We start from the raw sequence: 13746 nt of genomic DNA, 5'->3' as shown, positions 1-13746 counted from the left end.
CAATGCAGAACAAGAAACTATGCTATATCCTGAGGAAATGTATCCTCAAAATGGCAGACTAGTGTGTGCCAAAAAAGACATTTCATTTTTAGTACTTCTTGCAGACAATACTTTTAAAAAAACATTCTATACTGTTCACCTGAAAAGAATTTTAGAATGAGTTGGTATGGAGATCTGGAAATCCTGCTCCTTTAAAGAATTTTATTGTGTACTTGCCATTAAGAACATGAATAATCACACCTCAGGGAGGCTACTTATGATTAATTATTTGGATTGGATTATGAATAGTGAGAAAATTAATTCATCACTACCTTGAATAAGGAGTAACCATATTCAGTATTTTTGCAAAATGTAAAACTGAATATCATATCATATTGTCAGGAGTAAAGCACTGAGCAGTCAGGCACTTTAACAACATTTGGTCTATGTATAATCAGTATTACACTGCAAATCTTTAAAAGCAGTGTATCAAAAGGAAGTACCTAGAGTTTACCCAGAAAAAAATAAGTGGCAAAAGATAATCTAAAGTGACTCAACATTTCCCATGGTATGATTTTCCACTGCACTGGTCTAAAATATACTGACAGTTGCTGTTCCGAAATGGGGAAAAGCTCCATAAATAATAGCTGGGTCAAAGAAGTTCTGCCTAATTGGCCTTCTACAAGCTGAAGCAAATGCAAGATACAATTTATTAGAATTTCAAGTGTGGAAGGATAACTGCTAAAACAGTGTTAAATAATTTAAACAAAATAAAACATTTAAAAACCTATTCTATGAACTATGTGTTATAAAAAATAAACTAAAAAAGAACAGACGCCATAATACATCTCTGGGATGTATTCTGGGAAGATGGGGTTGCACAATTAGCGATAGCTGCCTTTGAAGAAGTAAAATAAAACATGTCTCTGTCTCTTATTACAATGCAAGAGGTAGGCCATTACATTTTCATATTCATATTCACACACAGCAACTCTCATACATATATCATAAAAAGAGTACTAAAAAAATCACATGCACTTATTCATGTTCAACATACCTGGAAGCTGATCAAAAAATTATTTCTCAGAAATATGAGTTTCAATTGGTCTACAAACTGATTTATTGAATGACTCCAAGTGGCATGATACCATTGGTATTCTCAATGGGGAAAAAAGCAGAAAAAAATCAGTGGCAAGGGGGCACTGCAATAGACACATCACAGTTTGGGTACGGTGAATCACACACTGGAACTAGGAAACTCCCTCCAACAGCAAACACAATGAACCCTCCATGGGGACCCCAGAACTAATTAATAAAAATATATCTACACTTCCTACTCACTCATTTTGGATTTCCCTAGCAATATCGACATTCCTTCAGCTCTAACACAGTATCTGTTAAAAACAGAAAAAAGTGGTTATAATTTCCTGAAACATACATTTGCGTTGCTGAATGAAGGAAAGCCTGTGTAAACACAGGTGGGAAAACAGACGGAGAAAGGAAAAGATAGCAGGGACACAAGTCTTCTCTTGCGTCGTTTAAGGTTGAGAGGAATTTTGCCAGTGACTACAGCAAGAGTAGGATGAGACCACAGTGAGCAATCAGTCCTCTGTCCACCAGCAAGACAGCAAATGAAGTAACAGCAGAGTCTTGAATGCATTCCCACAAATCCTCATTCGATTAAGTTGCTCTGAGCCTTACTGGTTGGGTAGTGCTGGATTTACTCCTTTCTTTTTCCCTTTTTAGACATGTCAGCCCCACTCTAATACATCAGTTAAGCACAAAGGCATTTCAGCACACACTTAGTTTGATCAGGGCTGCATGCCCGGAGGATTTGCTCTGACTCTATGGGGCTGGCAGCTGGAGGGGAACAGGACATCACAAAACCACTCCCGCTCATCACCATGTTCTGCAGCAGCTTTGAGACAGCTTTAACCTTTATCTTTGCAGGGGTAACAACCTGAGGCGAGTTATGAAATGGCAAAATGCTGCTTTTCTGCTTTGTTCCCCAAGCAGGAGCTTGCAGTCCGTAACAGAGTGCATGTGAACACCAGCAGGCTGGGGCTGCGGTTAGGGGTATGCAGGCAAGTGGAGGGTTGCAAGTCAGCAGCGAGAAAAAGGCCTTTCTAGAAGGGAAGGAGAACTTGCAGAGGCAGATCTTACTGTGATGACTAAAGGAGCCCTAAGAGCCACATGTGGAGCCAGCTGAGTAAGAGGAAGGAAATTGTTGGAAAGGAGTTCTTTTACTAAAGCAAATTTCTCTTTAGTTTATTACACTCCTGCATGTTTGCTATTGTTATTAATCATGAGATATTTTGAAGCACCAACATACGTAATATTACTATGGAGTGGTTCTGATATCATTTACTGCAGCAAAAATCAGAATTGTCTTGTAGCAGTGGTATTACACTAGTTTATACCAATGTATATTGGTATAATGTCGATTAGTATTAGGCTCATGATATACATTATTTCTGCTCTGTAAAGCCTCAGTAAACGGTGAACCATGCTTCTCTATAGGCAAAAGACTCATATTCCTGTGCATCATCTGTAAAGACTTCAAAATCTTTGCATTTCACCAATTTTATGTGTCTAGTGAAGAATTAATATGCAATCTGTTCAGTAATTCCTCCTGTCAGAAAAAGCCTTTGAGTAATTCCTAATACAATCACCTGTACTCAGAGGAAAAGGTTCAGTAGGATTGAAACATGGCAATTTCCTCACTACCACTTACTGCTTGGGTTCTACCATAAATGAGTTTGAACTACCAAGGTATGAAAGAAAAGAAACAAAAATATGCACCGAGACAGACAAAAAAATTGGAGAGCTCTCATTCTCCACTGCTGTGTACTTAACAAAGACTTTACATTTTCAGCATTGTAAGTGGTACGTACTCAAAACCATGGACAAGATGACAAAAAAATATATAATATAGCCATCACAACATCCTCAAAATAAGTTGCTTAGATTTTTCACCTGCCTTCTGATTCTTATTCTCTTAATCTCCATTCAGGAAGGCTGAATTCACGTGTGTTCATCTCAAGTTTGCTATTCAACTTAGCTGCAAACACACGTGCAGTCTGGTTTTCCTACCTGCTGTTCTAAAGATATAGGTGTAAGCACCTTCCCACTCCTTTACAGATTCTGAAGGCTGCTTTAGTCTGTCTTGTTCAGATGAGCTCTTGCCCTTTGCATTTTCTTCCCTCTCCCATCAATCTCATGCCCACGACGCTCCCCTGCACTCACAGTTCCCCTGTCTCAGATTTCTTTGCACCACCCACAACCTGACACCTACCCGAGTAGTCCTCCCTCTGTTGACCTCTGTTGTGTTCCCCATGCTCTTCTGACCTCCCCTATGGTTTTGTCCCATGTCTTAACACAGCTCTGACCATCCACTCTCTCCTGACCTTCTTCATTTACATTTTACTCTCCCTACAGAAGCAGCTAGAAGGAGAAGGTGGTGATTTCCATTGAGGGCAACCTTGTTTCCCTCCTATGAAAACTGTGTCGGTCTCAGTGGGAGAAGTTTCTCTTCTATCTGTGAAGAGAATAGATGCATTTCCTGCTTTGCTGAAAGTAGCAGCAATGCTATTCCTAATAATGAGGAACTGGGAGACATTTTAGAAAATGAAGGGGAAAAGTGAAGGAAGACATGAAAAAATCCATAGATGTTTAGGAAAATGAGTATTGCTCTATTTCCTCAAAAATAACAAGATATGGTCCTGGAGAATCCAATTAAAGTGGCCATGAGGTATTAAAATCCTTGAATTCTCCACTGGTAACTGTGGCTTACATAATTCCACTGATGTAGAAATGACTACATAGCTGTGCAATATAGTGAAAATTAGATTCCTGTACTCTTCATTGCCTAATTCCTGTCCCTTTCAGAAAAATTCACACAAGCACACCATGTGATGACAGGGATTCTAAGGTAAGGCAATAAAAAGTTACTCTTTTCTTTAAAGAAAATACTGTTCCTTCTAAAACAGGAAAGTATTTTCCTTCTAAAAGGCAAAGGAAAATGGGTTGTCCTCAATCTTTATGAAACAATCCTTCCAATGATCCATGTCTGTTCAAGACAGAATTTATGTCACTCTCTTTAAAATATTTTCTCTGTGGTCATTACTGAAAGACTTGAAAGAACACAGTCAACCTAAAATCACACTTTTTTTCTGAACATATTTAGTGTCTAACAATTGGGGGGGTGTTGGTTTTTTGGTATGTTGACTGCAGATCTGAGGGAGTGTAGAGTGGTCAGTATTTCTCACATGTTCCTTCACACACTTTGTGCATTCCATTGAAGGGGGAGGGGGGCGAGGGTAAGGGGTATATGGCCTAGGGAAAAGGATAGTACCAGAAATTACTTTCATATTCCTACTAGCCCTTGGAGTAGATACGTAGGTTGATAATATTGTTCCATCAGCAGTCTGAAAAAAATTACTGGGGTGAAAATTAGCATCCTACGTGCTGCTGGGCTAAGTAATGCTCCGGCACACAAAGTTCAAGAAGATTAGATTTACGAACACACATGAAGGTTAAGGGATAGGATGCTCTTCCCACAGGAATACCAACAAACAGACCACAAAATCTATGTGGTTACTGTCATGTACTTACTCGTTCCCTCCAGAAAGGAGAAAACAGTGAGCACAGATGAGGAAAGAAGCAGACAGTAATCAAGCCCAGACCTATGAAGGGCTCTCTGGAGTCACCACTCTGCATCTTGCTCAAAAATCAACAGAGAACATAAAACAGAGGTGAAGTGTAGTCTGATTAATCTATTGCATTGATAGTTACCCAGGCACATTCTTTTTGAGAAAAATTGTAAGGCGTATATAGTGTCATGTGAGACTTTTAACACCCAGACCCATAGGGAAGCCTGTTTTTTGACTAAGAACAAAGACTAGGCAGGAGAATTTAAATGTTCAACAGCATCTCAGTCTTCAAACCTCCAGATATTGCCTCTCTTTATTACTGCAACTTTTGTTTTTCAGGCTCTCGCTCTCCCAACAGTCTCCATTCAAGCCTTTCCCAAATACTGGTGACACTGCTTTGAGTCTTCTTAAATTTTGGCTTTCATGCTAACCTTCAGCTTTCCAGTAACTCCTGGGTGTCATAATTTTTCTACTGAAACACTGTTGTCAATACCCAAACATTTTCCTCATTGAAAGTTTGATAAATGTTTTCCAAATTCAAGGCACGATGCTGGTGAAACCCTTCATGAGTTCTGGAGGTGAGCCTGCCTCTCCAGGGACTCCTCCTGAACCAGAGGCAGAGCCCCCCAGAAACTCAGCACTGAGACGTATCTGACATCCAACAGTTAGCACCTCTGAGCTGGGACTGGGAACTTCCAATTCTTGAGACATTTAAAAACTGAAAAATTATCTGTTTAGGTATGGCACACCCCTCCCACCTGTGTGTTCTTCCCTTGCTTGTGAGAGCACAAGTGTTGATACTGGTTTATTGTATCAGATCTGGGAGTTATACAGTTGCTGTTGGAAGTTATAAGCTGCAGCTTCTTAAATGGTATCTCAGCCTCTGATTTTGCACGTCTTGATTAGGCAAAAAAAAGGTCCTATTTGCCTTAGGACCTGAACACAAGCTTACTCTTCCAGCTAGTTATTTTGTCACTGTGCAACTTTTCATGCGTCTGCTTTGGTCAGGAAGCTTTGCTCAGATTCTGATATACATTTCAGGGAAAGAATGTCTTCTCCAGAGAGACAAGAACATTTGAATTTTTATTTTCCGCTTTAACAAACCAAATCTTTTCAACTCACAGTCATCCAATGTGCAGCTTGTGTCCTCTTTTTTCAGCTGCAGTCAAATAGATCTTTCTTCTCCAGGGCCTGAAATCCCCTTCAGGGAATTCACAATGCTGTATGATATTTTGTTAAAACAGATCTGAATCACACCACTTTGGATCTTAAGGCACTTCCTTTCTCAGTTCCTCTCTCGCTGTGTGTTTGGCCTTCCTCTCATCTCCTCTCGCCTCTTCTCATCTTGTCTCCTGTCGTCTCCTGTCCTCACCTCTCCTTGCCGCTCCATGCTACATCCAGAAACAGCTATTATCTCTGATTTGCCCCACCAGCTATCAGGCTTTGGATGCATTTGTCCCCATTTTTGTACCCCTTGTCTCATCCCGGATGCAGTCTGGATGAGCAAAACCGCTTCGGCATGCAGTGTAATAAGTTCTCGTGGTGTCTGGATAATGCAAATAGCTTATTTTTTGTCTGCATTCCTGCTAAGAAGGGTAGTGGATGAACAGGATGAGCTAAGTAGTCGTTTGCACTGCAAGAACAGGCTGACAGTTATGTAAAATACTTTCATGTGCAATCTCCTCTGATCCTCTGCTGGTTCAGAGGAGCATTATGGTCGGATTCAGCATGCAGACACTTGCAAACTCATTTTCATAAACTGGGGCACTGCTAAGCACAGAGAAGACCAAGACCAAGGTTGCTCTGTTTCTTCATCCTCAGCATTTACCTTTTCTTTCTCCTTAATCTCCTGTCTTCAGCGTTTATAGTTTAAGCCCATGGGATAAGCACAAGACCTCTTTACTGAAGTGCTTCTACAAATACTGGTACAAATTACCTTGCAGTGGTTACTGAAGAGTGACAAGGCCTGCTGGTCAGATCAGCAGAGGTTGCTTTAGTGCATTATTCTAAAATGGGATTAGTTAAGTAACTCTATAGCCCATTTCAAACACCGAGCCCAGTTCTGTTTTCTAAGCTTCACATTGCCGTATACCAGCTAAATGCCACTGATTATGCTTTCAATTGAACATTCTCTGAAAGGCTTTTGACTTTGTTCTGGGATGATTCATGGGATTCAACAGATAATTATTGCAATGACCAACTAACTGTAACCATCATGAGCAGCGGTGGCACACACAAAAGTTCAGTCAGCTTCTGGAAACCAGCCTTGCTGCTACTCCCAGGAGCAGACACCTATTTTATTGCACAAAGACAATTTATAGTCACAAGGAACAACATCTTGATACCACTCCATTATTATTTAAACTACTTTTGTAGTTCTTACAGTAATTTTTTACATTTTAGAAGTACTTTACATTTATGACTCAAAAATTCTACCCCTATTCAGGAAGACGAATCCTGTTTATTTTACCTTTAAATAGTTCTAAAATTACTATGCAATTTATTATATTCTTATTGAAATACCATCTGTTAAGTAACAGTGCTCTTAATTCAAAATAACTACAAAATTCAGGAAGGTCATTTTGCATATTCAGTAGCTGTCCTCACAACAGTAAGCAGCCTCTGAATGTCTTATTCAGGAATATTTTGTGCAGTCTTCACGGCAGTTGGAATCATGTAGGCAAAAGACACTCAGTAGACTTGTTCTGATGTCTCTATGCATCTGGTATCTGAACATGTTTTGTTCTAGTGCATTCACTCATATGTTATAATTCATTTTTTCCTACTCACCTCCGAAGTAAGACCCATCTGTCAGCTTTAGCTCCTTGTTGGATTTGGTGATGACACCAGCAACACCATGCTGAATGAAATACATCTTTTTGCCTACAGCCCCTTCTCGGATAATATAATCTCCAGGTTGGAACACCTCAAATCGCAGCTTGCTTAACATGGCAGTCACAAAATTTGGGTCTGCATTAGCAAAAAGAGGCATTGTAGCAACCAGCTTCCGACAGTTGAAGTTGACAATCTCCTAAATGAGAAGGAAACATTATGATAATAATGGTCAGCAAATATATACAATATGATGGGCATTGAAAAAAAGGCTTCCTGTTTTCTTCACAAAGTTCTTTATGCTCATAATGGACTTCTCTGTGTTTCTTTCTGTGCCTAATTTTTTAGTCCTCTCATTATATTTTCATGTGTTTCTAGTGAAGTGATTGAAACAACAGTGCAGTCTGATTTGTATTTCTGAGGTGAAAGGTTGTCTTCTTCAGGCAATTTTTCACATTATTTATAATTCTCCTTGGATTTTAAGGGGAAAAATATAAAGGAGAGATAAAAATTAAATAGGAGTTACACTGCCGGAAAACAAGATTAGCTGCTGCAATAACTGTACTAAGTGATGAAGTTACGCAACCCTTGTGTTTTCAAATCTTACACCAGTAACAGCTTTCTGACAAGAACAACTCAGGTGGTAATACAGATGTGCATTACAGCTAGCTGCAGGGCTAGCTGAAATCAACAGTAAAATTTCCTTCCAGAATTTAATTCATTTTATAAACATCAAGGTGTACATTCCTGCCCTTCGAAGAAATACATATACAGTAGAACCTTACATGCAGAAAGCACTGCTAGTTTGCTAAGACTCCTACAGGCTTTAAGGGCATCTCCCACCAAGAATATTTACATTTACAGAGCCAACTATGGGCAAATATGGATGAAAGTATTAATACCAAAAAGCTATAAATGTACTACTTGCTTTAAATAAAAAAAAGAATAATTTCTGAAAGAGTTTCAAGCTCATTGTTGCAGACCTTACTTTGTCTTATCAAAATTACTACCATCAGTTGTCACACAGATTTAACAGCATATTGAAGAGCTGAGACTAACCAGTGTTACCCATGGAGGGGGACTCAGGCAGGCAACATCTACCGAGTTAGCAACCCAAACATGACAGGAAAAGCATATATGATCATCTGTATATAAATGCACACAGAACAAAAAAAGGAAAAATACAACCAGCAGTTACCTAACTGCTTTAGAAAACTAAACATAATTTCATTGTCAGTGGAGTATCCCTAGCATTTCTTACACTAAGCCAAGGCTTTATGCTTTATGTAAAGGAGACATCCCACCCACCAGTGCTCTCACCCTTTTGACTGATGCCCATTGCACTCCTGATGGAAGTTACTTTTTCAACCTCCCATGCATCTGCTATCTCATTAATCTTGTATCTCCCATGCAGCTAGCTGTCTGAGCAGCAAGCTTAGATATTCTTGTCCACAGTTCAGACAAATTCCTTTCTGCTCCTCCCACGCCCATCATGTAATATTGTGCTTTTTTACATGATGGGGAAGTTCAGCTTATTCCACAGTGTAAGCAACAAAACCATTACAGATTCTTCAAATCAGTCCCTTTGCATCTGAGAAGGAGATGGGGAATCTCTACGGGGAAGCCCTTGGCTACTGAGACAATCAAGAAGCATAGGCATGACCTAAGAGCAAAGAAACAACTGCATTTCCCAGAGAAATCACATTCTTTCAAAATAAATCCAATGGAAATTGGAAAAATAATGTGGAACAAAAAGTCTCACCAGGCACCTGGGAAGCAGAAAGTTCTTATCTCCAGAAATGTCTTATTTTCCATTAAAGAAAGAAAAAAGAAGGCAAAATTACTTCCTAGTGCTACTCCTAGGATAGATATATCTTCTGACAATCCCACAAGAAAATGTCATTATGTAATGGCAAGCTGGAAATAGAAGGGTGTCTAAGCAGAAATAAACATTGTACAGTATTTTTCTTTAACCCTGGTCTCAATAGCATCACCTCTGTACACTCAGACAAACACTACATGAGCCTTTTTCCCCCTCCTCTTTTTTTCCTCTGGAATGCACCAAGGAGACATAAAAGTATATATAGTTATATATAATCATAATTTCATGCAGATTTTATTCCAGAATTATTGGGTTACATAGAGTGAAGGAAGACTAAGATGCTACGTCTTTGAAGTCAAACACTGAACTCTGACTGAATTCAGTGCGGATATGGTTCCACCAAGCACGCTTTATCTGAGAATTATTTATAAGTGATGGGAATAGAACAACACTACTCTTCCATCACTTTTTACTGTATCGCCACATTCTTTGCCACCATCTCTGACTGCCAAAATTCCCCCTTCTTATGAGTGTTTTGGCAAGCCTGAAACACTGCATCATGGATGGACTCCATGGCTAAGCATAAGTGGGCTGGATTAAGACAGGAGGAGACAGATCTGAGACTAACAGCAGACTTCTTCATGGTTGCATGAAACTTGAAATTTACATGAATATACGTCAGGAATGGAAACAGAAAAGATGTGAGGAAAAGAGCACTGAGATCTGTAATGACTGAGAGACTCCTTCTTACAGAAACAAAGAGCAGTCTGACTATGACTCCCACCCAGTACAAACAAAGATATGGGTGCTACTGATGCAAAACTATGGGACAAAACCATCTGCACACATGACATGAGAATCAGAGCTTAAAAAAAAAACCCACAAAATACTCTTGCTTATAAAAACACATTGAAAATTTGATGCAAGATATGGTGCTGTTTGCCGAAATCCAAAAATTATCTCAAGCACCAGCACCGCAAGGTGTGAACTACCAGATAGATGTCACTGGCATTCAAGATCAGTGAATCCTGCTAAATCATGAAGTCAAGAGGAATAATCCCAGGCTGCTCCTTCAAGTATATTCTGTATGAGGGAATAAATATTAAAAAGAGATTCCAGTTGACTGTCTTTCTAAAGGATGACAAAAAGCCTGTTTTCCTGCTCATCTAAATACTCCCTTTCTCAGTAAAGCTTCAGCCACCACCTCCCTCCAAAGGAAAGTTGTTCTCTGCTCCCACTGCTCACAGTATGGTGGCATCATGCAAGGAGTCCCAGACTACATCCTCAGCTCTGTATGAGATGGCCTTACTGCCATCTCAGCTGATGCTGGAAAGATGGCAATAACTATTACTTATCTTGCCTTGCTCAGGGACTTTTCAGTAGACTTGCTGCTTGTTTTCTGTTTCTGAAAGTGAGTATCTTGTCCTGCTTGCCCAGGAGGCAGAGAAAGGAAATTACTAAAGAAAACAAAAATTGACTGGAAATTATATAGAAGCTGGTGGGGATGCACAGAACAGGCTGGGAGAGTGGAAAGTTCAACTCCAGTCATGATCAGGAAGAAAGAGTAAAATAGACCGAAGTGGAGTAGTATTAAGAAAGAGAGAATGGAAAGAAAACAAAAAGAAGGAACACGAAGACCTAGAGGAGAGGGGAAAAAAGAAGGCAGGAAGGCTGACTTCAAAAACAGCTGGAGAAACCGAAAATCCTGAAAAAGAGAGAGCACAGGAGCACCTTTGGAGAAAAGGTGTCTGGAGTCAAAGCTGAGAATTAGGGCAGATGAAGCAAAAAAAAAGGGAATTTGGAAAAAAAAAGACAAGTGATCAGTAACGTATCTTAACAGCATCATAGGAGAGCATGATATAGGCGAAGGCAAGAATTCAGACCTGCATGACTCCTCCTCACAAAGCCGGTCCATTCCAGCCGGAAAGGAATTCAACTCGTCTTGGGAATCCCAGCAAAACACAACCTTGTCACAGGATTTTCACACTTGGAATGTCATGTCCTCTTATGGCTCCATCTTCTGCCCACTTTTCTCTTTCAATACATGTAATTTATATCTGGATATATCCATATATATACTCATGTTACCTGCTTAGCCTGAGTTGCCTAATGAAGGTACCAGCATAGCTACAAAACCACCCTGCTGTGGTAATTTCAGTTGTCATATCCTAGTAATGCATTCATTTTGTTGATTCGTTTTCTGTGAAACTTTATGCTAAAGTACAAACTTTCCTTATTTCAGACCTTAGAAGGTGGGAAATTACTGAGGGAGAAAGAAATGTGTCATTTTTAAGTGCTTTATTTTTCTTTAAAGTGTTCTTTTACTTAAATATGAGATCATTCAGAGTATGTTAAATACATTTCCCTGAGTTTTAATCACAGGCCATGCTGCAATTTCAGATTCTCGTGTATTACTTTAAATATCATCTTGGGGAGAAAGAAACAGTAAAGATTATGAACATGTTTTATGTAACTCAGAAAGTACTAGGAGAAATAGTTCTGTATTGTAAAAGAAAAGCAACAAAGAACAAACTGCCAAATTATAAGTTGACATTTTGTGCAGAGAAAAATCTTTCACTGATTTTCTTTAAGTTAGTTCTTTGGAGCCAGACCAGAACCAGATTATGCTGCCCAATATGATAGCTTAATTAAATGAAATAATAATAATTTTGTCTCATCTCCACATGAAGAAAATACCAAGTGAAGCCTGAGGAAAGGATTAGGAGTGTATTATACAGCTGAAGTAGTTAAATGACAAGAGTGATTCAGACCTGCACAGAGCAAGTGTTCAAGTATTTGTCTCTGTTACACAAGAGCTAAGTCGGAGGTACAATGCTCTGCTTTATGTAAGAGATTGTTAGATAATTACACTGGCTCCTGCTCCTTTATAATGTATTGGTTTTGTTACTCATCTTTGCCTTCCTGGATTTTTTTTTGAACTGATGTTAAAGCACTAGATATTATAATTTTGCATGGGTTCAATACTTCTGGACAACTGCTGTGATGCATCTCAAGATGTCACAGTTACAGAGGCAGCCACAAGACTGTCCTAGCCATGACCGAGGCACAGTGGTGGCCAACTTCTCCAATGGCATCTGTAAGAGTTTTTAGGACCTTTTCTCCAGGAGAAGATTTTTAGATAGAGGTAGTGCTTTTAGCTAGACTGACTGCAAAAAGCTGGTGCTGCAACAAAGCAGACAAAGTTCTTGAAAGATCTATATGCCTGAAGGGTTCTTTGCTTTTTCCCACTAATACAATTGAGCTAATAAAAGGTACTACATTCACCTACAAACTATGTCCTTCTTATGTGTAGGCCACCAAAGTCTGTCTATGACTACATCAAAAAATAGGTTAGTTTCATTAGGTCACTTCTACATACTATTGTAAAAATCTAGTGCATTACTTTAACAATGCACATTTTTTTTCAGAGTTTATCTCCTTTAAACTCTGCATTCAAAGGTTGAGAATTTAAATCAGTCTTGAATTCATGGCCATTGAAAGGAAGAGATCACTTCATTGAGAAGGCTATTTTTTCTCTAAAAAACACTCAAGAAAAATTACTGAGTAACTGATTAAGACAGAACTATAGGAAAAGCACGATGTTTAGGGATTTGAGGCTGTATGAACAGGTTAAGTATATTCAGACCTGGTTTTAAGGAGTCATATTCTGTATGTGCTCATGATTACCTGTAATTTTTTAACCCATTGGTCAATTACAGCCATCTTTGACAGAAAGGAGGCATCTCACTGATATTGAGTTCTTATAGATTTTATGACAGCAGGCAATCAGGAGGACTAGGATTAGTATCTCACTGAGAGAATGACAACATCATTAACTCACAACTTATTTAATGCCAGAAAATCTGCATGTGGCAACAGGATGCCATATTCTTCAATTCTGGTGCACCTGAAATTGTTCAAATTGCTTTGACACATTCTGTTTAATCATCTATACAGAGCATAAGACTTAAAAATAAATTCTGCTCAGAGGTTTTCATATCAGTAATAACAACTATGTACATTTTTCTCTTTGAATGGGATCTCCACACTTTTCCGTTTTTCTGTTACATTGATCAATTTTAACGCAGAGACTCCACTTAAATTTTGCTTACAAATAGGGTAAATCTTGGATACCGTCATTTATATCTGCATTGAGATAAACCTTTTTTTTTTATTCACGACTTTGATATTTTGCCTTTCTGTTAACATAGTTTGATATTGCATGTGTGTGTGTGTTTCAGGAAACTTCAATGTCTAGTCCTTTCGGCTACATATTTTAAAGCCCAAGAATCCAATCTGAGGTAACCTACAAGTTTGACCTACAGACAAAGCACAAAACCTGACAAAACTCTCATCTGTAAGGCAAAGACAGTCCACGTGATCTCAGTCGACTTGAAAACCAGTGGCCAGCCTGCATATTTAAATTTTCAAAGCCCTCAGGTCCTCAAGACCTCAAGCATA

The 13746-nt window shown here is 39.0% G+C and overlaps 1 protein-coding gene across 1 annotated transcript in view; it reads right to left on the bottom strand.

The window, feature by feature from the left end:
* Positions 1-13746, bottom strand: part of HCN1 (hyperpolarization activated cyclic nucleotide gated potassium channel 1) — a 210775-nt gene that overhangs the window by 14454 nt on the left and 182575 nt on the right. Inside the window, exon 6 of the mRNA XM_075411543.1 lies at positions 7422-7662. Within this exon, the coding sequence (XP_075267658.1) occupies positions 7422-7662 (241 nt within the window). The remainder of the gene's footprint in view (positions 1-7421; positions 7663-13746) is intronic.

Source organism: Opisthocomus hoazin, chromosome Z (genome assembly GCF_030867145.1).
Source record: "Opisthocomus hoazin isolate bOpiHoa1 chromosome Z, bOpiHoa1.hap1, whole genome shotgun sequence".
NCBI lineage: Eukaryota > Metazoa > Chordata > Aves > Opisthocomiformes > Opisthocomidae > Opisthocomus > Opisthocomus hoazin.
The sequence above is the reverse complement of the archived record's forward strand: the minus strand, read 5'-3'. Positions and strand labels throughout refer to the sequence as shown.